Source organism: Ochotona curzoniae, unplaced genomic scaffold, assembly GCF_017591425.1.
Source record: "Ochotona curzoniae isolate NIBS_2020 unplaced genomic scaffold, NIBS_Ocur_1.0 contig_48, whole genome shotgun sequence".
Taxonomy (NCBI): Eukaryota; Metazoa; Chordata; class Mammalia; order Lagomorpha; family Ochotonidae; genus Ochotona; species Ochotona curzoniae.
This window is the reverse complement of record NW_024466391.1, coordinates 2,166,433-2,190,623: the sequence shown is the minus strand read 5'-3', so window position 1 is coordinate 2,190,623 and position 24,191 is coordinate 2,166,433. Positions and strand designations below refer to the sequence as shown.

The 24,191-nt window shown below is 61.6% G+C and overlaps 1 protein-coding gene across 1 annotated transcript in view; it reads left to right on the top strand.

Moving 5' to 3' along the window:
- The first annotated feature begins 9,121 nt into the window (after nucleotides 1-9,121).
- The window catches only part of TAF4 (TATA-box binding protein associated factor 4), a 41,021-nt gene continuing 25,951 nt past the window's right edge, over nucleotides 9,122-24,191 (top strand). Inside the window, exon 1 of the mRNA XM_040988242.1 lies at nucleotides 9,122-10,467. Within this exon, the coding sequence (XP_040844176.1) occupies nucleotides 9,135-10,467 (1,333 nt within the window). The 5' untranslated portion in view covers nucleotides 9,122-9,134. The remainder of the gene's footprint in view (nucleotides 10,468-24,191) is intronic.

Here is a 24,191-nt window from a genome sequence, read left to right as displayed (position 1 = left end):
GCTCCCCACGCCTGGCTTGCAAAGGGAGTACGGTCCATAGTGACCAATGCTGTGTGGACAGGAAATTGAGGGCAGCATAGGTGTGGCCATGCCCACCCAGGGAGCCACGGTCCATGTGAGAATGCTGTCGCATGTCCTCCCAGCCCTCCCAGCATGTGGCCGAACCTGCCGGTTGTCACAAAGGCATGAGGAAAGTGGGGGAGGCCAAGGTGGGCCAGGAGCTGCCAGCTGGGGTGCAGACCTAACAGGGACTGCCAGGCCAGCAGAGAGCTGAGGGCAGAGGGCCCAGCATGGCTGCCCAGCCCAGCCTGTCCACCCTCGGAGGTGCTCACCCAGCAAAACCTCTCTGGCTCTACAGGAGCAGGTGGTCGACTCACACATGTGTGTGCGTACACACAGGGCCATTTTCCCTGCAGGCCTCTCCCTGTGTCAAGGCAGCTTCCCATGGGGTCCCTGCTCTCCCCCCACGTTCTTGGGGCAGTCAGGATTCACCGGGGGCATGCCCCCGTGCTGTCCAGCCACATCCCTGCACGTCAGGGGAATGGGGCACCTTACCACAATGGCACTGAACCCCTCCGTGGTCATGGAACCTGGAGCCGGGTAGCTGCCTGTGTATACCGCAGGGACGGGGAGGACTGGGGGAGGGGACGTCTCGGGGTGCGTCCACAGGTCCCTTGCAGTGTTGGCGAAATAGTGTTGACCAAGCACTGTGGGTCTGTCTGGGGTCAGTCCACCATAGTGGGCTGGCTCCCAGTGGCTTGCGGGGTTCAGGAGCATCTAGGGTGTCCTCTGTGTTCCAGCTCCCAGTGGGGCCCTGGCTTTGGCCGGGCACCCTCACCTTGGCAGGGAGCTTGAGTGTCTCTGGCGTCGAATGTGCACTTGGACTTGCCCTCCTGTCTGCTGCCTGCCAGGCCTCTGTGCAGCTGCCGGCTCCCCCACGTGGTTTTCAATTGTTTAATTGCCCTCATCTTGTCATTATCCCCTCAGTGCAGCCTGGTTAACAGCCCTCCAGCCCCACTATCAGCCTCCTCTCCACACATTCTAACCACCTGAGACAGTTGGAGTCCTGGTGTTGGGCCGGCCACTGCTCCTGGCATCCCCCAGCCCCTGCGCTGGCATGCTCACATGTATCCTTGCCCAGGCTGTGCCACCCTGCTGCATGCCTGCTTGCCTGAACCGTTCTGTTCTCTGGACGTAGCTGCAGGGCTTTCTTGGCAAGTTTGCACCTGTGAGAGAAGGAAGGAGGAGGACAAGGACACAGCAGAAGTGGGGAGCACGTGCCCTGGGCTGGACCAGTCTGGGCCAGCTGGGTGAGGCCGCCGCAGCTCAGGCTGCCCTGAGGCCCTAGCAGGGGCACAAGTGGCTGTCACCGGGTCCTCAGGCGTGCACAGCAGGGGCTGGGGTCCTGTGAGGAACGTGACCTAGCCTGGGACTGGTGGTAGGGACCCCCCCAGGTCACCCCCAGCAGCAGGAGGATCTAGCCAGTCACCCGCACTTGGGGTGGGCACTATGGGCCACCTCTGGGGAGGGGACCCAGCCCTGGCTCTCCTCTTTGGAATCTGTGTCCTGTTGAGTCGGTGCTCCTGGGGCCTCCCCTGACTACGGCCACTGCTGATTGGGCAGGCTGCCCACTGTCCAGGCTGGGTCAGCCGGTTCTTGTGCTGGAGTGGAATGGGGTGGAGGTGGGGGGAAGTCCTGGTAGGGGCAGGGGAGACAGGTGCAGTCCCAGGGGTACCTCTGAGGTCAAGCCCATGGACATGGTGGTGGCCTGTGGGGGTGCAGTGGGCACTATGACAGCTATGACAGATCTCCCTCAGGAAGCTGCCCCAAGGTACTGATAAACCCCCAGACCTAAAGCCCCCAACCCAGCAGGGAAGGGTGGACTACCAGTCAGCCTCACCCTGCTTCATTGCCTGAGCTTCCGGAATTCACTTATAACCCTGGCCCCCTCCCCTTTTTAAGGTTGATTTGGCCATATAAGGAGGAGACTGAGTAGGGAGAGAAACTGGGTTTGGCTCAACGTGGAAGCCAGGTCCTTGGGACAAGCTCTTGGCTGCTTTGGCAGGCACCCGAGTGAGGGCTGGATGAGAAGCAGTGCAGCAGGGGACTTGAACCAGCACTCTAATGTGGGATGCTGGCCTCTCAGGCAGTGGCTTAGCTTGCTGAGCCATAGAGCCAGCCCCAAATCTAGCCTCCCAGAGATTTGAGAACTAGGGGGCTGAGGAAGGAGGCGCCCCTCCCCTAGCCTGGGTCTACCTGTTCTGTTATTATTTAATTATTATTTCTTAAGATTTGTTTACTTGGACCCAGTGTGGTAGTCTATTGGCTAAAGTCTTTGCCTTGCACACCTGGGATCCCATCTAGGTGCCAATTCATGTCCCAGCTGCTCCACTTCTCATCCAGCTCCCTGCTTGTGGCCTGGGAAAGCAGTCGAGGACGGCCCAAAGCCTTGGGACCTGCACCCATGTGGGAGACCCAGAGGAAGCTCCTGTTTCCAACTCTGGGCTTCAGATTGGTTAAGCTCTGGCCATTGCTGCCACTTGGGGAGTGAACCAACATGTGGAAGATCTTTCTCTGTCTCTCCTCTGTAAATCTGACTTTCCAATAAAAATAAATCCTATAAAAAGATCTATTTACTTTTTAAAAAAGATTTATTTTATTTGTATTGCAAAGTCAGATGTACAGAGAGGAGGAGGGACAGAGAGGAAGATCTTTCATCCAATGATTCACTCCCCAAGTGACCACAATTGCCGGTGCTGTGCCGATCCGAAACCAGGAGCCAGGAACTTCTTCCAGGTCTCCCATGCGGGTGCAGGGTCCTAAGGCTTTGGGCCGTTTTCTACTGCTTTCCCAGGCCACAGGCAGGGAGCTGGATGGCAAGTGGAGCTGCAAGGATTAGAACCGGTGCCCACATGGGATCATGGCACATTCAAGCTGATGATTTTAGCTGCTAGGCTACTGCGCCAGGCCTGGATCTATTGGAAGGAATACAGGGAGAGTCAGAGAGATCTTCCAATTACTAGTTCACTTCCCAAATGACCGAGTCAGCCAGAACTGAGCTGATCCAAAGCTGGAAACCAGGAGCTTCTTCCGGGTCTCCCCGTGGGTGCGGGGTCCCACGGCCTTGGGCCGTCCTCCGCTGTTGACACGTACTGACATTCACATGGGACGCTGGCGCTGAAGGTGGAGGCTTAGCTGCCGTGCCACCATGCCAGTTCCTCGCACAGACTTTTAGTGACTTCCCAAGCCTTTCTGTGTGCAAGAGCCTGTGATCTGTGAACAGGAAGGCTCTCCCTGTTCAGCTTCTTGTCTCATCCCCACCCCCACATACACTCCTCCTCGTAGGTGAGTTCAGAAGAGAGGTGGCTTGCTGAGACGCACTCTACTGACTAACAGTTGGAATGGAAGCCTCACCCCGTGCTGTCGTCATTGTCCCCACTCTGGGGCCTCTCCCGGAGTCCTGGGTGCAGCTTGGTATGGCTGCGGGCCTGGGAGGACGTTGAGGATGCTCTGTCCCCTAGCAGTACTCCTCTCAGGGCCCGTGTGACCTTACTCAGCACCTGATGGTGAAGGTTTCACCCCAGAGTCCGATGCACACCTGCCTTCCCCAGCTGGGGAGGGCTTGTGCACGCCACGCGAGTGAGCCACTCCAGGCCCTTGTGGTTGTGGAAGGTATTGGAAGCAAGCCAAGCAGGCCAGGGTGCTAGTTCACAGAGCCACGCTGCCAGTGGCCGTCCACGAGCCCATCTTTCACCTGCTGTGTGCTGCGATCGCCCACGATGCAGCCGGATGGCTGGGCAGTTTGCAGGACACACGTGCTGCAAGAACCCATGCCAGGAGGTGGCAGGCAGTCTTTAGCAAAAGGATGCTGATGCCCTCTTGCGGGATATGCAGTGGCTCTGGGTGTCCCTGGCTTAGCTCTCAAGGCCTCTGTCCTACCTGCCCTGTGCACCCCGCCGCTCCGTACTCCCCCACGTTTGCTCTGCCCTCCCCTGCCTTCTCTCTGTGCGTGCTCCAGCCCTTCTGGGGAGCCCTCCCTGGCTTGTGCCCATAGTCACCTGTGCTTCTCAGGAACAGAATTCACTGGACAAAGACAGCGACATCTCCTGTCCCTGTGCCAGGCTGGCTTCATCAGGTGGGCGCACGTTGGGTGTATGTTCCTGGGTCACTGCCACATCTGGCCCAGGCTCAGCCCTTGTACCCTTCCCCCCAACACCTTCCTCCTCCAGGATGTGGCCTGCCCTTCCCCTGCTGCCCCCAACAGCTTCTCAGCTACCCCCTTCTCTCTCTGTTCCCCGCCCTTTTCAGCTTGGGCCGGGGCTCACTTGTGTGGGCTTCCCGCCCCACACAGGAATCCTGGTCTGACACATTGCCCTGCAGCTGTCCCTTGTAGAGTGTCCAGTCCCCTCCCCAGGGGCCAACATCCACCCCACACGGGCGCTGGTCAATTCCAGCTCCTCTCGCTGCTGAGCCGCTGCCTGCTAATGCCTTGGGAAGCAGCAGAAGACGGCCGAGTGCTGGAGTCCTGCACCCACGAAGGAAAGCAGGCTGGGGCTCCTGGCTCTTGGCCTCATCCTGGCCTAATCCTGGTTGTTCTGGCCATCAGATGGAAGGTGTGTGTGTGAGAGAGAGATGCTCTTTTACATAAATAAATAAGCAAATGTTAAAAACACAAGGAACCTTTCGTGGCCCCCTCTTTGTCTCATGCCGTCACCAGAGACCCCGTTGCCTTAAGTTTCAACACTGGTGTCCTGAGTGGCTGGTCTTGCACCTGCAGCTGCCCAGGCCCCTGGGACCTCTGTCCCACTGGATGAGCCTCTAGGAGCTGCTCTCTGCCAATGGGGCCAGGGAGACAGGAGGGGCCTGCAGTCCCTGCCCGCTGCTGCCCCGGTTCTCAGGGCTTGGCAGGAAGGAGGGTGGGGAACAGTTGTTGCCATGAACCTCTTTTTAAAAAACAGATTTATTTATTTTTATTGGAAAGTCAGATATACAGAGAGGAAGATCTTCCATCTGCTGAGTTGCTTCCCAAGTGGCAGCAATGGCCAGAGCTGAGCCAATCTGAGGCCAGGAGCCTCCGCCAGGCCTCCCAGGGGGGTGCAGTCCCAAGGTTTTTGGTCATCCTCTACTGCTTCCCAGACCACAGGCTGGAAGCTGGATGGGAAGCAGGGTTGCCAGGACAGAACCAACGCCCATGTGGGATGCTAGTGCAGCATCTGAAGGCTTAGCTTGCTATGTCACCATGCCAGCCCCAGCTGACTTTAGTTTTTAAATACTTATTTGAAAGGCAGAGTTCTCGCACCTGCTGTTTCACTCCCCACAGAGGGGAGGACGAAGTCGGGATCCTGGAATGGCACCTGGAGCACCTGGGGGTGGCCAGGGCCAGCATTGGGGTGTTTACTGCTGCAATCCTGGATATGCAGGCATGGCTGGGCCATGCACCGCAGCTGGGTGCATGCACGGAGAGCCACCCTGCCGGCCCTGAAGGCTGTTTCTTTTTTTTCTTTTTTAAAGATTTATTTATTTATTGGAAAGTCAGATATACAGAGAGGAGGAGAGACAGAGAAAGATCTTCCGTCCGATGATTCACTCCCCAAATGAGCGCAATGGCTGATGCTGTGCTGATCCGAAGCCAGGAGCCAGGAACTTCTTCCAGGTCTCCCACGTGGGTGCAGGGTCCCAAGGCTTTGGGCTGTCCTTGACTGCTTTCCCAGGCCACAAGCAGGGAGCTGGACGGGAAGTGGGGCTGCCGGGATACCAATCGGCGCCCAGATGGAGTCCTGGGCATCAAAGCGAGGACTTTAGCTGCAGCCTAAAGACACTTACTGGTTATTGTCTGTAATTGCATCTTGATGTACCCCCATCCTACAAACACACTTTGAACATCACCGGTGCCAGGCTCAGGGGTTTGTCCGAGGTGCATCTGCTACACGGAGTAAGAGAAGCAGATCATGAGTGTGTTGGCCAGGAATTGGCCAAGTCAACAAGTGATTCTAGGGAGCCATGTGAGGGGCAGTGAGTTTACAGTGGGGGTGGGCGCGGGAAGCAGGTGCAATCTGCCCCAGGCTCCTGTGTTGGAAGTGAGGCCAGCCCGTGCGTGCCCTCTGCCATGGTGGTGATGTTTAAGGAGGGTTGACCTGTGGGGGTGCTGTCCAGGACCTGCCAGCATTCCCCCCTCCCCCGTGATGGCACTGCGAGTGTCTGTAGAGCTGAGAGCTGCATGTCGGGCAGGTCTCGCAGAAGCTGACCTGACTCTCAGCAACAAGTGCCTGGCCTGTCAGGGTCTGCCTGGCCTCGCAGGGTCTGCCTGCCCTGTCAGGCTCCGGCCCACCTGGCTGGTGGGCAAGCAACCTTTCATCTGCCACAGGCCATTGGCACGCTTGCAACATCACTTGCAGGTCCTACAGGAACTCAGTTAATAATTAGCCCGCTGTAGGCCACTGAGCCTTGTGTCCTGCTGGCCCCAGGGAGGGCGCGTCCTGCCCGGGCTCCCTGGGCGGACAGGCTGCTTCCTCGCCCTGTCAGGTCCACAAGGACCTCGGCTGTGACCCTGCGCAGGACCAGGGCCATTCCAGCTGTCATCACCTAAGAGGATCCCGTGCCCAGGCCTGGCGTCTGCCCGAGATGACACGCTTGGCCAGATGGACGCTGGGGTGTCGCTGCTCCTGTGGATCCGCCGGAGGGGTGAGGAGCAGCCCTCCCCAGGCCTCAGTCCTGGCCAAGTGTGTGTTCATGATGGGGTAACGGGCTGTCATGTGCCTCCCCCGCCCCCGCCAGGCACTTACACAGTTGGCCAGGTGCTCTGCTCCCAGTCTTCAAAGCTGAGGGAGGGGCAGGCCAGGCTGGCGGGGACAGCCAGGGAGTGGGACCCTAGGGACTTGTCAGGCCTCCAGTCCCCCCCCCCCCAGTTTCACCGTTTTCGTTTTCCTTTTTTTCCCACGGTTTATTTTTGTTGGAAAGTGAGATATACAGATAGGAGGAGAGGCAGAGAGGAAGATCTTCCATCCGTTGATTCACTCCCCAAGTGGCCAGAGCTGAGCTGATCTGAAGCCGGGAGCCAGGAGCTTCCTCCGGGTCTCCCACGTGGGTGCAGGGTCCCAAGGCTTTGGGCCGTCCTCGACTGCTTTCCCAGGCCACAGGCAGGGAGCTGGATGGGAAGTGGGATTGCTGGGATTAGAACTGGGGCCCATATGGGATTATGGTGCATACAAAGTGAGGACTTTAGCTGCAAGCCTACAGTGCTAGGTCCTTTTTCATTTTCTTACGGTGGAGGCTTTCAGACAACAAAAACATTGTGCTTGATACAGCACAGCACGGAAAGGTTAAGCAAAAATTAAAAATGCCATTTTATTTGAGGAGCAGGGAGAGGGTCTCCCACTTGCCCAGGTATTCCCAACAGCTAGGGTTGGACCTCGGGGTGGGGGACCTCCTGAGCCAGGGACGCCGGCCAGCAGCTGCTGCCTCCCAGTGGGCACACGAGGAAGGGTCCCACAGTAAAAGCTTTCCTTGTTAACATGGTGTCATGTACAGACCCAGAACAATTGCCCCTTTCCAGCTGTGGACAAGCAAAGCTGCTGAAACAGGAGGAAATGAGGCCAGGTCCCTAGAGCCCTCAAGGCCAACAGGTGGACAGCGTCCACCTCTGCTCTGTGCATTTGGTAATCCTCCAATCCTAGGTGTGATTGAGTAGGCCACCCAGCTTCCTGCAACCACTGGGCAGGGGGCGCTTCCAGGGGTGCTGGGAGTGGCCAAGGGAGGCTGACCCAGGGGTGCTGGGAGTGGCCAAGGGAGGCCACACTAGGGTGAGAGGCTCCGGTAGGGCCTGATGATGCCCTCAAGGATCCCAAGTGTCAGGACCACAGACGAGGCTCCGTGGGGTTTGCAGGGGGACCTTGGAACCAGCAGGCCATCACTCAGGGGCTGGCTGGCTCTGCTTTAAAATCTCAGGTGTTCATTCTCTGAAAGGTGGAGTGACAGTCTTCCCGCTGCCCGTCACCTCCCACCCATCCGGTCTCCCGGGGCTTGGGCTGTCTGTCACAGCCTTTGCTTCAGTGCGGCCTGCGGGGAGACCCAGCACAGCGCAGCACTCCCTGCCTCCCTCGTCCAATTCCAGATTCTTTCACTGGCTGGGACACTCGGGCCCCCACCCTGGCAGAGTTCTAGAGGCTCCGTGCCCGCGGGCGCCTGGTCACCGGCTCACAGCCATCCAGGCACTGCCGCTGGTGCCCCCCTCCTCCAGGCGGCAAGGGATCGGGCACAGCCCCCAGGGATGCGGGGCCTGTATTTGAGCACCAAGCTGCCTCTGATTTTATGAGACCAAACACCCCTTTCCTTGGAGGGCCGGGTGCTCGGTGCTCCCGGCGGAGGCCGGCCTGGCCCTGGGTGCTCCTCTGGGCTTCCCCCATGGACAAGTGAGAAGACCACTGCAGGCGCCCAGAACACCAGCTCCTGGCTAAACAATGCCAACAGGGCACTGGAAGCGTCCCGCGGCGGCAGACGCGACTGCAGACACGCCGCCCCTCCCCGCAAGCGAGCCGGTGGAGACCACCCCGCACGGGATGCCGGCGCGCGCCCTCCCCGCGCCCCCGGCCGGTCACTGCGCTCGGCCAGCCTCGCGGCCGCAGGCCACGCCACGCGCACGGGGACGGCCCCCGGTCGCTCTCCGCGGCGCCCGGCAGCCCCAGGCTCCATCCGGCCTCAGCCGCCGCTCCTGTCAGCCTCGGCCGCAGCCATTTTGGAGGCGCGGAGACAAAGAGGGAGGCCGGCGGCGGCGGGCGCCCCGGGGCCCGCGCCCCCCAGCCCGGGGCCCGCGCCCCGCCCGGCCGCGCGGCACCCCGCCACCCCGGCCGCCCGGGCCGCCCCCCGCCCGGCAGCCCGCCGCCGGCCTCCGCCGCGCCCGGCCGCCCGCCCGCGTCCCGGCCTCTAGCGCTCGCAGCCATTGGCCGCGCCTTTTAAGCGCGCGCCGCGGCCAATCCGGGGCGGCCGGGAGCCCCCGCGGGGGCGGGCGCGCCTGCGCAGCCGCCGGCCTCGCCCCCCGCGCCGCCCCGCGCCCGCCCCGCGCCGCCCCCCTCGGAACCTCCTCCCCGCCCAGGCGCGCTCGGCCGAGCGGCGGCGGCGGCGGCGGCCGAGGAGGAAAGATGGCGGCGGGCTCGGATCTGCTGGACGAGGTCTTCTTCAACAGCGAGGTGGACGAGAAAGTGGTGAGCGACCTGGTGGGCTCGCTCGAGTCGCAGCTGGCGGCCAGCGCGGCCCACCACCACCACCTCGCGCCGCGCACGCCCGAGGTGCGGGCCGCGGCCGCCGGCGCGCTCGGGAACCATGTTGTGAGCGGCAGCCCGGCCGGAGCCGCGGGCACTGGCGCGGCCGCCCCCGCCGAGGGCGCGCCCGGAGCGCCGCCGGAGCCGCCCCCCGCAGGTAGAGCGCGGCCGGGGGGCGGGGGGCCGCGGCGCGAGGGCCCCGGCTCACCGCGCCGCCCGCTTGCTCCCGCAGGGCCCGCAGCGGCGCCCGCCGCGAAGCTGAGGCCGCCGCCCGAGGCCAGCGCGGGGCCCTGCGCCCCGGTCCCCGCCGCCGCCGCCGCCGCCAGCGCGGGGCCGGAGCCCGCCGCCGCCGCCGCCGCCGCCGGCCCCGCCAAGCCCGCCGGCCCCGCCGCGCCGGCCGCCCGCACCGGCCCCGGGCCCGCCAAGCCCGCCGGCCCCGCCGCGCAAACTTTGAATGGGGGCGCCGCGCTCCTGAACTCGCACCACGCCGCACCTGCTGTCAGCCTGGTCAACAACGGGCCCGCGCCGCCGCCGCCCCCCAAGCCCGCGCCCGGCACTGTCATCCAGACGCCCCCTTTCTTGGGCGCCCCCGCCGCAGCCGCCGCCGCGCCCCCCGCGCCCGCCCCCGCCGCGCCCTCGCCCCCCGCCGGCCCCGCGCCCGCCGCCGCCGCCCCGCCCCCGCCGCCGCCCGCGCCGGCCACCCTGGCCCGGCCGCCCGGCCACCCGGCTGGACCCGCGCCCGCCGCGCCGCCCCCCGCCGCCGCCGCCGCCGCGCAGAACGGGGGCAGCGCCGGGGCCGCCCCCGCCCCGGCCGCCGGGGGCCCCGCGGGGGGCAGCGGCCAGCCCGGGCCCGGCGTGCCCGGCGCGGCGCCCGTGCAGGGGGTCAAGGCCGAGTCGCCCAAGACGGTGGTGGCGGCGGCGACGGCGGCTGCGGCGCCCCCCCCGCAGACCCTGGCGGCCGGCGGCGCGGCCGGCTCCACGGCCGGCATGATCCTCGGGCCAACTATGCAAGGGGCGCTGCCCGGCCCGGCGCCCGGGACCCCCACGGGGCTGCCCAAAGGCGCGGCCGGCGCCGTGCCCCAGAACCTGCCCCGGACGCCCACGGCCCCCGCCGCCGGGATCCGCGCCGCGCTGACGCCCACCGTGCTGGCCCCGCGCCTGCCGCAGCCGCCTCAGAACCCCACCAACATTCAGAACTTCCAGCTGCCCCCAGGTGAGTGGACGCCGGGCGCAGGGCGGGCGCAGGGCGGGCTGCCGGGCGCGCTGCTTCCAGGAAGTTCCGCCGCGCCGGCTGACGCGCTAAGGTCATCTGTCCCGCAGGGCCCCCGGGCTGCCGCGGGCCCTGTGCCCAAGCCCGACCCGGGCCGCTTGGCTTCTGCCTCCGGGTTCTGGTGTCTGCGTTTTCCGACTGGCTGGGCCGGGCCCTCCTGGCCTGCGGGGTCGTGTCGGTTCACCGCTGTTGGCGACGCACCAGCGGCGGGCTCCCCGGGGCGGCCATGGGGCTCCCGGGAGCTGGGGATCGCCCGGGCTCCCCTACGTCTGCAGCGGGGGGTGTCCCTCCGGGCCCCCCCTTCCGGGGCCTTGCCTGCTCTCCTGCGGGCTGGCAGGCCGGCTGGCAGCCCCCTCCCCCAGGTGAGGTCAGGGCGGGGTGACGTGGCTTCCCGCCTGGCCCCGGACAGGCAGAGCGCCCGGAGCCCTGGCGTGGGCAGCAGCTGTGTGTGTGTGGAGGGGGGCGCTCTCGGTGGCACTGGGGATGCGCGTACGCTCCGTCCTCAGCTGCCGTGGCTCGGAGTTCTAAGGGCTCCTCAGGATTGCCCAGGAGAGCTTGGTGCCCGCCTTGGCCATCACCCCCACCTCCCTGGCTGGCACCCCAGCGTGGAGAGCCCCTCCTCAGCTCTGGCGTGTCCTCCTGCTGGGTGCAGAGGGCCGGCAGTGGGTCGCTGAGCCCAGGAGGGGCAGGCAAAGGGCAAGCCGGGGAGGGAGGGGTGATGCTGGGGTGGGGCTGGGGGCAGGTTCCCCACAGTACGAGTTGGGCCGCCCTGCCCGCTCCGTCTGCCCTCACATGTCTGTCGGTGTTTCAGTAGGCGGCCAGTGTGCCCTGTCCGGGCTCGTGGGCTTCAGCAGGTGCCTGCCCTGTGGGAGGAGGAAGCCCCCCGCTGCCTGGCTGTGAGGGCCAGGGAGCCTGTGTCTGCGCCTGTGTCCACTGCTGGCGCGCCACCTGAGGCCCCAAGGGGCCTCTGCTGGCGGAGACACCTCCTGCCTCGTCCCTGCTTCGGGGAGCTTGGGGTCACCAGGTTTGATCCAGAGGCTTGACTCGGGCGCGCGGTGGGCTGGTGCGGTGGGCGGGGTGTACCTGGGCCGGGCGCAGGAGGTGATGCCCTGGTGGACGTGACGTGATGAGAGGCCGTGGTTAGTCTCCCGCGTGTCATTGCTCATGAGAAAGTGGCAGGTTCTTTCCGGTCTTGTGTGTCAAGTGTCTGTGGACCCTTTCGTGGCGAGAAGGAGCCCGAGGGGGAGCCCTGTGCGGAGCTCTGGCTGGCTGATAGCTTGTTGCTGTCACGACCCAGCAGGCAGGGGTTGCCAAGCTGCGCGAGGTGGCAAGTGCAGTTGCAGGTCCTTGGGGTGGGCGTGAAAGGACACTCCCCTCCGTGGGGCCCTGCCGTCGCCAGCACAGAGGGTCTCCGTCCAGGCCGGGGTGCTGCTGGGGTCTGCTCTGAAGGGCTGTGACCTGAGCTGTGTCGTGGGAAGGATGCAGACCCCAGGGAGTGGGGGTTGTCTGCATGGGAGGCGCCGGCAGCTGTTCAGAAATCACAGCGGCTTAGGACACCGTGCTGTCAGAGGGTCTTCAGGACCGCGCTTGGGCGAGAGACGCGGCAGTGAGGCAGTGCCCTTCCCGGTAGGTGCCCCTGCTCCTTGCTGAAGGTCTTCCTTCGGGGTGATATGCTGGTCTTCTCCGCATAGCCCCCCGTTTCCTGTTACCCGCCTTTCCATTTTGCCCCAGCGTGGGTTCCTAATCATGGTTGGAAAGTGTCTCTTCCCTCTGGCCTGGAGACCAGGGGAGGGGGGACAGGAGTGTCTGTGGGCCCCCAGGTGGAGCCGGGTGCAGACAGGGTCTCTGGTAAAGGTGGGGGTGCAGAACTGGGGGCTCCCCGGCCAGGCTGAGGTTACGGGAGCTGGAGATGCGGGTGGCTGCTCGGAGAGACCCCACGGGTGGGGCCTGGGCAGGGCATGTCGATGGTCGGGTCTGTTTCCTGGGCTGGGAAGTGGGGTTGATGTTTGAGGAAAGGGTATGGGATCTGTCGGAATAGCCTCCCTTCACACGGGGTCCTGGGCTTGTCACATTGTCACACAAGGTCTTGTAAGGAGGACTTCAGTGAGCCCAGAGCCACACCCAGATTGCACAGGTTCTGAGAATCGGGGCATGCCGTCGGGGCTGAGAGCTATGGCTGCTTGTGTGGACCGGGCCTGGCTGGGAGCTTGGCTTGTGGCCCCAGCTTGCAGCCGGGGTGTTGGCCTGCTTAGGTAGCAGTGATGTTTGTAGCGAACCAAGAACAGTGTTTTGGGAGGGGTGACCAAGGGCAGCCCAGGGCCTGCCCGACCCCAGGGTTGCCCCTCCCTGCTGGGGCGTCCTCCTGGCTGTGCCCGCAGTGAGGCTGGGGCCTGGGAGCTGCCCTGTAACTGGGCGTCCTCCTGGCTGTGCCCGCAGTGAGGCTGGGGCCTGGGAGCTGCCCTGTAACTGGGTGTCCTCCTGGCTGTGCCTGCAATGAGGCTGGGGGCCTGGGAGCTGCCTGTAGCTGGGGTCTGTGGACAGCACGTGTCTGCAGACTCAGGGAGGTGCATGGTACAGGTGTGACCGCGTCCGGGACTGCGGCCCTGTTGGGGTCACCCTCTCCCTGCTGGCACTGGCACTGTGTCCATGTGTGGGGTGGACAGCTGACTTCCTCTGTGTCCTGTCGTCCACGCGTGCAGGTCGAGTCCTGCTTGTGCAGCCCCACAAGGAAGCTGCTTGGCTACAGCATCTGTCTTCTTGGGTGTTGAAGCTGCAGAACATGGGCTCTTTTCTGGGTGGATGGTGAAGGCCCTGGTGCCAACGTCACCCATAGCGCTGGGTCCTTCCGGGGCACGAGGTGGGTTAGAGCGGCCTCCACTGCCCGGAGCCTGCCTTGGGCTGGCTGCCCCAGGGGTGGCCGTTGGCGACAGGCTTCAGGGGAGGCTGGCTGTGGGAATGAGCGGGCAGCTCCCTTTGTGCTTGTGGAGCTGTCAGAACCTGGCCTTGACTGTGGGGCAGGAGGCTGCCGGACATGGCGCTGTGGAAGGAGGTGAAGGCTGGCCAGGACTGTGAAGTTGGGGCTGGAGGTGGGAGCTCTGGCCCCCTCGCAGGGCCTGCTGTGTCCTGCTTCTGAAGGTCTGCTGCAGGGTTGAAATGGTCAAAAACAGGAGACAAAAACCAAATACAGGTTTCTCTGTCACCTCTATTTGAAGATGTGTAAACCCATGACCCTGTGTATGTGTGTGTCTGATCCTGTGTGTGTGTGTGTGTCTGGGGTCGTGGGTGTGTGGATCTGGGGTCATGTATGTGTGTAGATCTGGGGTCGTGTGTGTGTGTGTGTGGGGTCGTGTGTGTGTGTCTGGGGTTGTGGGTGTGTGTCTGGGGTTGTGGGTGTGTGTGTGTGTGTATCTGGGGTCGTGTATATCTGGACACGTGTGTGTGTGTGTGTGTGTAGATCTGGGGTCGTGTGTGTGTGTCTGGGGTCGTGGGTGTGTATCTGGGGTCGTGTATATCTGGACACGTGTGTGTGTGTGTGTAGATCTGGGGTCGTGTGTGTGTGGGGGGGGTCGTGTGTGTGTGTCTGGGGTCGTGGGTGTGTGTCTGGGGTCGTGTGTGTGTGTGTGTGTTTATCTGGGGTCGTTTATATCTGGACACGTGTGTGTGTGTGTGTGTGCAGATCTGGGGTCGTGTGTGTGTGTCTGGAATTGTGTGTGTATGTGTATCTGGGGGTGTGTGTGTGTGTGTTTATCTGGGGTCGTGTGTGCGTTTGATCTGGGGTCGTGTGTGTGTGTATGCACATGGTGTTGGTTGGTGTCTGTTTGGTGTCTGGAATAGCCACTGTGTGCCTTTCCTGTGGCCCTGTCGGCTGCACGCCAGGCCCCGGGTGAGCGCTGTGCTGTGTGATGGTCTGGTCTCTGCCTGTGTGTGGTGGCCCAGTGGGTGCTGAAGGTGAGGCTGATTCTGGCTGCCCAGGTGGCCCGTGGCTCCTAGGTAGCTGCTTTTCTGCCACCAGGTGCCCTCACGTGGCTTGCTCTCTGCTCTGGGCCGCTGTCCTCCAAATGGTCCTACCCTCCAGGGTCCCACCCAGCTCTCAGGGCTGGCAGCTTGGCTTTGCTGGGGCTGTCCTGCTCTTGGGGTGCTGTCCTCCCCTTGGGATCATGGGGGTGTGACTTCTGCCCTCGCTGGGCTGTGGAGGTGTCCTGCCAGCTGAGCACCTGCCCGCTTGGCATCCCCAGCGTCAGATGTGGGCTCCGTGGCCCAGAAGCATGGAGAGTGAGTCAGGGTGTCCTGGAGGTGGTGTGGCTTAATTGCTTGCGTGCCTTTGGCTCGAGGATGGACGCGGAGGCCAGGTCTGCCCCCTGTGTGGCTTGCTTTATTTTTGTGGCTGTCAAATTCCCTCAGTACCTGCTGAATGTCCTGGCCAAGGAGCAGGACCTCAGCCGTGTCCCGGGGCCCCTACTCACTGCCCACCTCGTGTGTCCGTCCTGGCCCCCGCCTATACCTGCTGCTGCCCCGGCCGGGGACCAAAGGGAGTTTCTTCTTCTTTTCTTTACTTTTTTTTCCCCTAAGATTCATTTATTTTTATTGGAAAGGTAGATAGGAAGACCTTCCGTCCGATGATTGACTCCTCAAGTGGCTGCAATGGCTGGAGCTGAGCTGATCCAGAGCCAGGAGCTTCTTCCAGGTCTCCCGCTCGGATGCAGGGTCCCAAGGCCTTGGGCTGTCCTCCACTGCTTTCCCAGGCCACTAGCAGGGAGCTGGATGGGAAGTGGAGCTGCCAGGATTAGAACTGGCACCCATATGGGAAACCTGGGGTGTTCAAGGCAAGGGCTTTAGTGCCAGGTGCCAAGGAGGGTTTCTAAGGCTTTGTTTGAGTTTAGGCTGACTGTGGTGAGGGGCGTGGGAGCTGCAGTGACCTCTGGGTGCGACCGTAGCCTCAGGGGTGCCGACAGCCTTGTCTGTGTCAGGCTGTGTGCAGCTGCTCTGGAAGGCACTGCTGTTTCTCCTGTGAGGTGTTTAGGGTGTAACTGAGTGTGCGTGTGCAACAGTGTGTAAAAGTAGCAGCATTGTAGGAGTTTGTGTAGGGGTGAGTGCAGCTGTGTGAATGGAAGAGTGAGAGTGTGTGCCTGTGAGCATGAGTGTGTGTCAGTGTGCAGGGGTGGCCTGGGTCCTGAGGACAGGCTGGGCTTTCCTTGCTGTCAGAGCGCAGGCGTTCAGTGCTGGGCTCAGGGCAGGGCTCGCGCAGCAGGGGTTGGGGCGGGAGCTCAGGGCGGGGGGCTGGCGGTGTTAGTGTTGCAGCCTGGTGCTCTGGGAGGCCAAGCAGAGGAGGTGCCCGGCTGGGTGTCGGGGACGGTGGGGGTGAGGAGGTGCCTGGCCGGGTGGCGGGGGTCAGCAGGGGTGAGGAGGTGCCTGGCCGGGTGGCGGGGGTCAGCAGGGGTGAGGAGGTGCCCGGCCGGGTGTCAGGATTGGTAGGGGTGAGATTGCAGCTGCCCGCAGGGAGATGAGATTGGCAATGTAGGGCTTGGCTGAGTATGGGCATCACTGTGTCCAGCAGCACGTGGGTGGACGGGAAGCACTGTGTCCAAGCTCTCCCGAGGCGGTGGTGTTGCTGGCCCAGCAGCGGGTCCAGGCAGGAACGGAAGGCAGGAAGTGGATTGTGGTGGTTTCTTACTGTTAAGAATGGAGGTGGGGCCCGATGTGATAGCGTAGTGGTTAAAGTCCTCGCCTTGCATCAACCAGGATCCCGTATGGGCGCCAGTTCTAATCCTGGCAGCTCCACTTCCCATCCAGCTCCCTGCCTATGGCCTGGGAAAGCAGTCGAGGACGGCCCAAGGCCTTGGGACCCTGCACCCATGTGGGAGACCTGGAAGAGCTCCTGGCTTTGGATTTAGATTGGCTTAGCTCCAGCCATTGCCGTCACTTGGGGAGTGAACCATCGGACGGAACATCTTCTCTGTCTTCTTTCTATGTAGAGGCTTTTCCAATAAAAATAAATAAGTCTTAAAAAAAAGAATGGAGGTGGCATCTGAGCGGGGGCTCAGCAGTACAGGGGGAGTGTGCAGGGGCAGTGTGCAGAGGGACTCAACAGTGCAGGGGAGCATGCGGGCGGCGGGGAGGCTCAGCAGTGTAGTGGGAGCCTGTGAGGGGGGTTGAGCCGTCCTGGGGGAGTGTGTATGTCAGGAGGGCTGGCTCAGCAGTGCCGGGGAGTGTGTGTGGGGGCTCAGCAGTGCGGGGGGGAGCCTCGGCACTGTAGTGGGAGCCTGTGGGGGGGGGGGCTGAGCAGTGCCGGGGGAGTGTGTGTGTGTGGGGGGGGGCTCAGCAGTGCAGGGGGAGCGTGTGTGTGGGCTCAGCAGTGCTGGGGGAGCGTGTGTGTGGGCTCAGCAGTGCTGGGGGAGCGTGTGGGGCCCCTGTGGCTGCTTGGCGGCTGTCCTTGGTTTGTGTGGAGGGAGCCGGTAGCTAGCAACTGTCCCTGGGTTCTGCAGTGGCCGGATGGGGTTCTGGCCAGCCCCTGGAGCCTGCACACCTGTCCCCTCCTGGGAGCAGTGCCTGTCATCCAGTCTGAAGCTCCGCCTCCAGGGGGGCAGTGTCATCCAGTCTGAAGCCCCGCCTCCAGGGGGCAGTGTCTGGTCTCTGGGCTTCTGTGTTCACTTCTGGAAGTTGGGGCCTGCCCTTGCCATCTTCTGCCAGGGGCACCTCCTGGGGGTGCACAGGATAGGTGGGCAGTGTCTTTAGCCCCCCATGCTCATGGGGCCAGGATGGCAGAACTCTCCCAGCTAATTCTGTTGCGTCCTCTTGGAGCCGGGCATACGCTGGTGTGGGGTGCACACAGGTGTGACACGTGGTGGTCACCTGACACATGACAGATGTGTGACACACCTGCTGGCTGGTGGCCCTTGCGTCCTTGTCTCTGTTGGGACTTTGGCCATTTGCAGTCCTTTGTTTTGGGGTGCTGGGAAGGGGCTTGGCGCCTAGGGGGTGACGAGCCAGTTGGCCAGCTCCCCAGGAGGCTGTTCCCCAATTCCGGCCCTAGCAGATGTTTTGGTGTTTTGGGAAAAGCCTTTGGAGAGCTGCTCTGGTTAGAAGAACCCTGCGGGAGACGTGGGTTGATGGGAGACCTGGTGGGGGCGAGGGCTGCACACAGCTGGGAGGAGGCTGGGCTGCAGAGGCGTGGAGGACCCTCCCCCGTGGTCCCTCCTGCACCACCGAGTCCCGCGGTGGGCCCCCAGAGAGGCTGCCTTCTGTTACCCGTTCCCGGGCAGGCGGCCCAGTCTCCACCTGAGACGGCGGGTGCGTGCTGCTCGGGCGCTCTTGGTGAGTGATGTGGTGTTCGGCAGTGCTGGGCGAGCTGGCGCAGGTGACTTGCGGTTGGAGAGGGTAGGGCGCTTTCAGGGCTTGTGCTGGAGTGACCCTGGGTGGATATCCTGGCTGTCGCAGGCACCTCCAGTGTTGGGGTGCTCGGCTGCTGGCTGGTCTGCACTTGCGGGGGCGAGATTAGCGCTGACCTTTGGGTGGGATTTGGACAGGCAGAGGTGAGGGACTGGGGAGGGGTGACTTCCTGAAACGTGCTTCAGTCAGTGTTAGCCTACCCCTTAGGCGGTGGGTACCTCCGGGGGTGTAGGCGGAAGGGTACTGACCTGCTGGGGAGGACATGGGCACCAGGTTGTGGCTCAAGGCTCATGTGCTGAGACCTCCTGGTCCCCCTGGGAGTGCAGAGCTGTCGGGGCGGGCTAGTGTCTGGAGAAGCTACTGCTGTGATGGGGCAGGGAAGTGGGGCCACGGCGGGTGGGCTTGGGCCTGGGACAGCCCCAGGTAATACAGTCTGTCTTGGCTCCAGAACTGCAAGTGCCTCTGGGGTGGCTACAAGCAGGCCACCCACGACTGGCCAGTCTCACAGGGGGTCTGATCCAGGACCCTGTCGGCCCCGAGTAGGGCCTGGGGCTGTGTGTTCGGGCACCTTTGTGGCACAGGGAGTCCCCAGAGGCAGTCGTGTCCTGGCTTGTCTGGGCTTGGGTGGGCAGTGCTGGCCCAGTGCTGGGTGCAGGCAGGAGAGGGTCAGTCCCGGGTCAGTCCCTTTGGGGATTTCTGCGTGATTGTGTGCTTGGCTTGTGCCACACAGCTTGCTGGAGCTCCTGGTTGGAGCTGGGCGTGTTGGCGGTGAGGGTGCAGGAGGTGTGGTTCCCTGGCAGGAATGGGTCTGCGGGCAGCCCTTGACCAGGGTCACATGAGCCCCTCTGATGCCTGGCTAAGAATTCTTGGTACCAGGCAATGGTGTCATGGAAACTTGAGCAGCTACGGGTCTGTCCTCCAGCAGGCTGAGCCCATGGGTTGGAGGGCCTTGTTTGCAGCATCTTGGGCAGGGGTCCCTTCTCTCCCCTTGCGGTCCTTGCTCCCCAGCTGGAAGTGCCCTGTGTGTGGTGAGGTCTTGTAGGGCTGCCTGGAAGCTCAGACTTCCCTGTGCGGCACTGTCCCGTGTGTCCTCACACGGGTGTGACTCCTAGGCCTTGCTGTCACTTTGCACCTGGAGAAGGGCCCAGGGATCTTTTTTAGAAGATTTATTTATTTTTATTGGAAAGGCAGATACACGGAAGAGAAGCAAATAAAGCCCCATCTGCTGGCTCACTGCCCAAGTGGCCGCAATGGCCAGAGCTGCACTGATGCAGAGCCGGGCGCGTGGAACTGCCTCCGGGCCTCCCACGCGGGTACAGGCTCTCACTGCTTTGTGCCGTCCTCTGCTGCCTTCCCAGGCCACAAGCAGGGAGCTGGAAGGGAGGTGGGATAGCCAGGACAGGAACCAGTATCCGTGTGGGATCCTGGCGGTCACAAGGTGGGGATTTAGCCACTAGGCTACTATGTTGGGCCCCAGTGGATTTTTTAAAGTAAATTTCTGTGTCATTTGTTTGCATTGTTTATCAGGCGGACACACGTTCTCCGATCCTCTGTCCATGGTTCACTCCCCCAGACTCCTGCAGCGGCTCGGACTGGGCTGTGCCGGGAGCTGAGAGCTCTCCAGGTGTCCCCCTGGTGTGCTGGCCCTGCTGAGCCAGGCCCCATACCCTGTGCTTTTGGGGCCCAATGCTGGCTGGGGAGGCCAGCGCTGGCCAGAGCCCCGGGGCAGAAGCGTGAGTCACTCACTGGGATCCTTGGGGTGACAGTGTATATGGCCCTGGGTAGAGGAGAGTTCCTGGTGTGCGTGTTGTCTGGGAAGGCCTTTGCTGGTTGGTGGACTTCCTGGAGGAAGCATCTGGGAAAGCCTCTTGTCCACGACACATGGAGAGTGAGCCGCCGGCTGAGGCCCAGGGGCAGTGTGCTCGTCTGAGTGTGGCCCGGAGTGAGCATAGAGTGGGGAGCTTGTTGAATGCATGCAGGAGCAGTTGGCAGGGTGGTTCAACAGGCCGATCCTCCACATGCCGCTCTGGCATCTCCTGTGGGCACCGATTCATGTCCCAGCTGCCCCACTTCCCATCCAGCTCCCTGCCTGTGGCCTGGGAACGCAGCAAAGGATGGCCTAAAGCCATGGACCTGCACCCACGGGGGGAGCCAGGAGCTCCTGGCTCCTGACCTGACCAGCTTTGGCCACTGTGGCCATTTGGGGAATGTACCAGCTAATGGAAGAGCTCTTTGTCTTTCCTTCTCGTTGTAGGTCTACATTTAAAAAATAAATAAATAAATCTTGAGAGAGAGAGAGAGAGAGAGGGCAAGACACCAGTGACCTGCCAGGCGGCTCCCCTGGCTGCCCCGAGCAGTGACAGGCTCACTGTGGTCACCGGAGTGGAGTGGGCCCAGTGTCGGCAGGTGCCACCCATCGGAGTGCATACTTCAGGTTCCAGATTGTTCCACTGCTGATCTAGTTTCCTGCTGATGCACCTGCTAGGCAGAGTTCTGGGTACTGACCTGGCATGGCCCAGGCCAGCTGTTGTAAGCATTGGAGAGGGAACAGGTGGGTAGGGAAACTCTTGTCTTTCTGCCAAATAAGTAACTAAATAAAAACTCAGAGAGTTAGCGATATCTCTCATCTGCTCATCCCCCAGATGGCTACGGTGGCCCGGTGACACTTTCTGTGGGTGGCTGGAGCCCAGCTGCTGGGCTGTGACCACTGCCTGGTGCGCTTTGCTGGCAGGAAGCTGGAAGCCCGAAGCCCAGGCTCAGATGAGGAGCGCTGGGGCCCTAGCCTTCCCACCGACGGCTTGAAGGCAGGAAAGTCCCTGCATGCGATGAGGGCATGCTCTGGTCAGGAGAGGTCAGTCCCTGGACAAGCAGCGATGAGCTGGGCACTCAGTGTACCCTGGGGGGCCGTCTGGCCCAGAGAAAGCCACGTGTCTGCCAGCGCCCTGTGTGAGCAGTGCCCACCTCCTGGATGCCCCCTTGTGCTGGCTGGAACTTGGCCATCACTAGGAGTAGTGCAAATGCTGTGGGTTGTGTGTGTCTGACAAGGCTCAGCTCTGGTCCTGGGCTGTAGACTGGCTCCTGACACCCTGGCCTGCCTGCCCTTGGGCACTGTCTGTGTGTGCCCTGCGAGCCTTGGCCTGCCCTTCCTTCCTCTTCCCTCCTTCCTGTGATCTGATGCCAGGCCGCCCGTGTCCGTGGCACAGGTGGCATGTCATAGCAGTGCCACAGTGTGGGCCACGTGGTTTGGCTAGAGCGTGTACCTATTATGTGTATGTATTGGGGGAGGTGGGCAAGACTGTGTGGCAAGACCCTCCTGCCGCCTGCCGTGTTCCGGGGTGCCATCCTGGGGTGGTTTCTGTGTCTCCCATGTGCGGCTGTGCTGGCTCTGGGATGGGCGCCTCGCCTGTCGCTGTGCTGCCCGTGGAGCCAGGAGTGTGTTGGGCTGCGGCCTGCCCTTCGGTCCTGGCCCTCCAGGCCTCCCTGCTGACCTCTGAAGGGGTGCTTGTGTGTCTCCTGTGCACACTGCCTTGGGTCTTTTTTTTTTTTTTTAAGATTTATTTATTTTTATTATAAAGTCAGATGTACAGAGAGGAGGAGAGATAGAGAGGAGGATTTTATTTATTTATTTTTATTACAAAGTCAGATGTACAGAGAGGAGGAGAGATAGAGAGGAAGATTCATTCCCCAAGTGAGTGCAACGGTCGGTGCTGTGCCGATCCGAAGCCAGGAACCAGAAACCTCCTCCAGGTCTCCCATGTGGGTGCAGGGCCCCAAGACTTTGGGCTGTCCTTGACTGCTTTCCCAGGCCACAGGCAGGGAGCTGGATGGGAAGTGGAGTTGCTAGGATTAGAACCGGCACTCAGATGGGATACTGGCACGTACAAGATGAGGACTTTAGCCGCTAGGCCACGCTGCTGGGCCCAGCCTTGGGTCTTGAATGTGATCGTGTTTAGTGAACGTGTTTCCAGAGGCACTGCCGTGGGAGCCTACTGTGCACGCCCTCCTCTCTGCTGCTTTGTTTCAATTTTTTTAAGGTTTATTTATTTTTTTTTGGAAAGTCAAATTATAGGGAGAAAGAGAGACAGGGAGGAAGACATTCCATCTGCTGACTCATTCTCCAAGCAGCCACAACAGCTGGTACTGAGCCGATCCAAAGCCAGGAGCCAGGAGCTTCTTCTGGGTCTCCCATGCAGATGCAGGGTCCCCAGGCCTTAGGCCATCTTCTGTTTCCCAGGCCACAAGCAGGGAGCTGGATGGGAAAGCAGGGCTGCCGGGATTAGAACTGGCACCCATATGGGATTCTGGCTTATTCAAGGCGAGGACTTAAGCTGCTAGGCCACTGTGCTGGGCCCCCCATTTATTTATTATGCAAGGTGGCGGCGTGGGGAAGGATAGGGAGAGAGTGAGCTTCCTTGGGTACAGTGCCCTGTGGGAGTGGCACCTGGATGACTTGAGCCGGATCCAATGTTGGAGTTGACATTGGCGGGAAGGCGAGGTGGAGCTGGAGACAGCTAGCATCCCTGGGTCTTCCTTGCAAGGCTCGGCACTGTGCTTGGCTCTGAGCTGTGTGACAGGCCCTGGCAGTCCTCGCAGCTGACTGCAGAGATGGCTGTCTGCGCCGGGCTGTGTACTGCCCGGCGTGTCTCCCTGTCGGTGGCTGTGTTGTGTCGCTCACTGAGACACCTCTAACGTTTGCAGTACAGTTTTGTGTTTTCTTCTCGTATGTAAGGTTTTTTTAAAAATTTATTTTTGTTGAAAAGTAGATTGAATTTACAGAGAGAAGGAGAAACAGAGAAAGATCTTCTATCACCTGGTTCTCTCCCCAGATGGCCACAGTGGCTGGAGCTGAACCAATCCAAGGCCAGGAGCCAGGAGCTTCCTCCTGGTCTCCCGTGCGGGTGCAGGGACCCAAGGCTTTGGGCCGTCCTCCCAGGCCACAAGCAGGGACCTGGATGGGAAGTGGAGCAAGCAGAACATGAACCAGCGCCCATGTGAGATCCTGACACTTGAAAGGTGAGGATTTAGCCATTGAGCCGTTTATGTCCCCCCTGTGTATAGGTTTTGCACTTTGAGTTTATTGCTGCTGTTGTAAATTGTATTGTCATTTTAAAATTTTTTGCTAATTCTGTTTTGGGTTGCATTGGCGTTAGTCTAATGCTTGTATTGAACTTTATCCAAGATGGTTGTTTGGGGACAGTCCTGAAGGGTGAGTTGATGCACTGTGCCCCCCTCAGCCCATTGCTGAGGCTCTGCTGTGCTGGCTTGGAGCGTGAAGAGGCTCCCGCTCTGGCCTGTTGCGATGGCCCTGTGGGATGATCCTCCCCTTCCAAGCGCCGGGACCCCATATGGTCACCAGTTCGTGTACCTGCAGCCCCACTTCCCGTCCAGCTTCCTGCCTGTGGCCTGGGAAAGCAGTGGAGGACGGCCCAAAGCCTTGGGACCCTGCACCTGTGTGGGAGACCGCAAGGAAGCTGCTGGCTCCTGGCCTTGGATTGATTCAGTCCTGGCTGTTGTGGCCACCTGGGGAGTAGACTAGGAGCTGATAGACTGTCCTTCTCTCTGTAAATCTGTCTTTCCAGTAAAAATAAATCCTTTAAGAAAAAGTTTCTTATCTTTCCCAATTTTCTCTTCTGTATGTTATGTTTTTAATTTTTTATTTTTTAAAAAAAATCTTTAATTTAATGAAAACCTGCCCCTCAGCTAGCACTAGCAGACGGCGTCGGGCACAAGCTGCTGGCCCAGTCCCTGGGGCCGTGGTTGCTGCTGGTGTCCTGTGAACTGTGTGCCAGCACCTTGTCGGTGTAGCAGGCGCCCTTTCAGCTCCGCCCGAGCTCGGGCTAAGGTCTCCTTTCAGCTTGCCGTGTTGCCGGGATGCCCTGCACTGCCCTGAGGAGCCGGTGGAGGGCCGTGTGACAACGCAGCCCTACGCTAGGCCGTCCTGGTCTCCAGGCGCGTGGGAGCCCCTTTGGCAGGTCTGGGATGGCCTTCTGAAGAACTGTAATATTTTTCTCCTGAGATGGGATCTCTTCCATGACCTGCAAGTACAGCGGCCTGTCGCTGGACTCCCTCAGGGTTCATTCCTCACCTGCGGCTGGGGTGGCCTCACCCTTGGCTGTCCCTGGGCAGTGATTCCACACCCCCAATCCCCAGAGCTCACTGCCAAGATGGCGCCGGCCGCTGTTAAGCTGTCAGGCCAGGCTGCACCCTGTCTCCCAGCAGCCAAAAGCTGCTGGTGGAGTGGAGGTTCCCGTTGGCATGCCTCGCTGGCTTCCTGTTGTTAA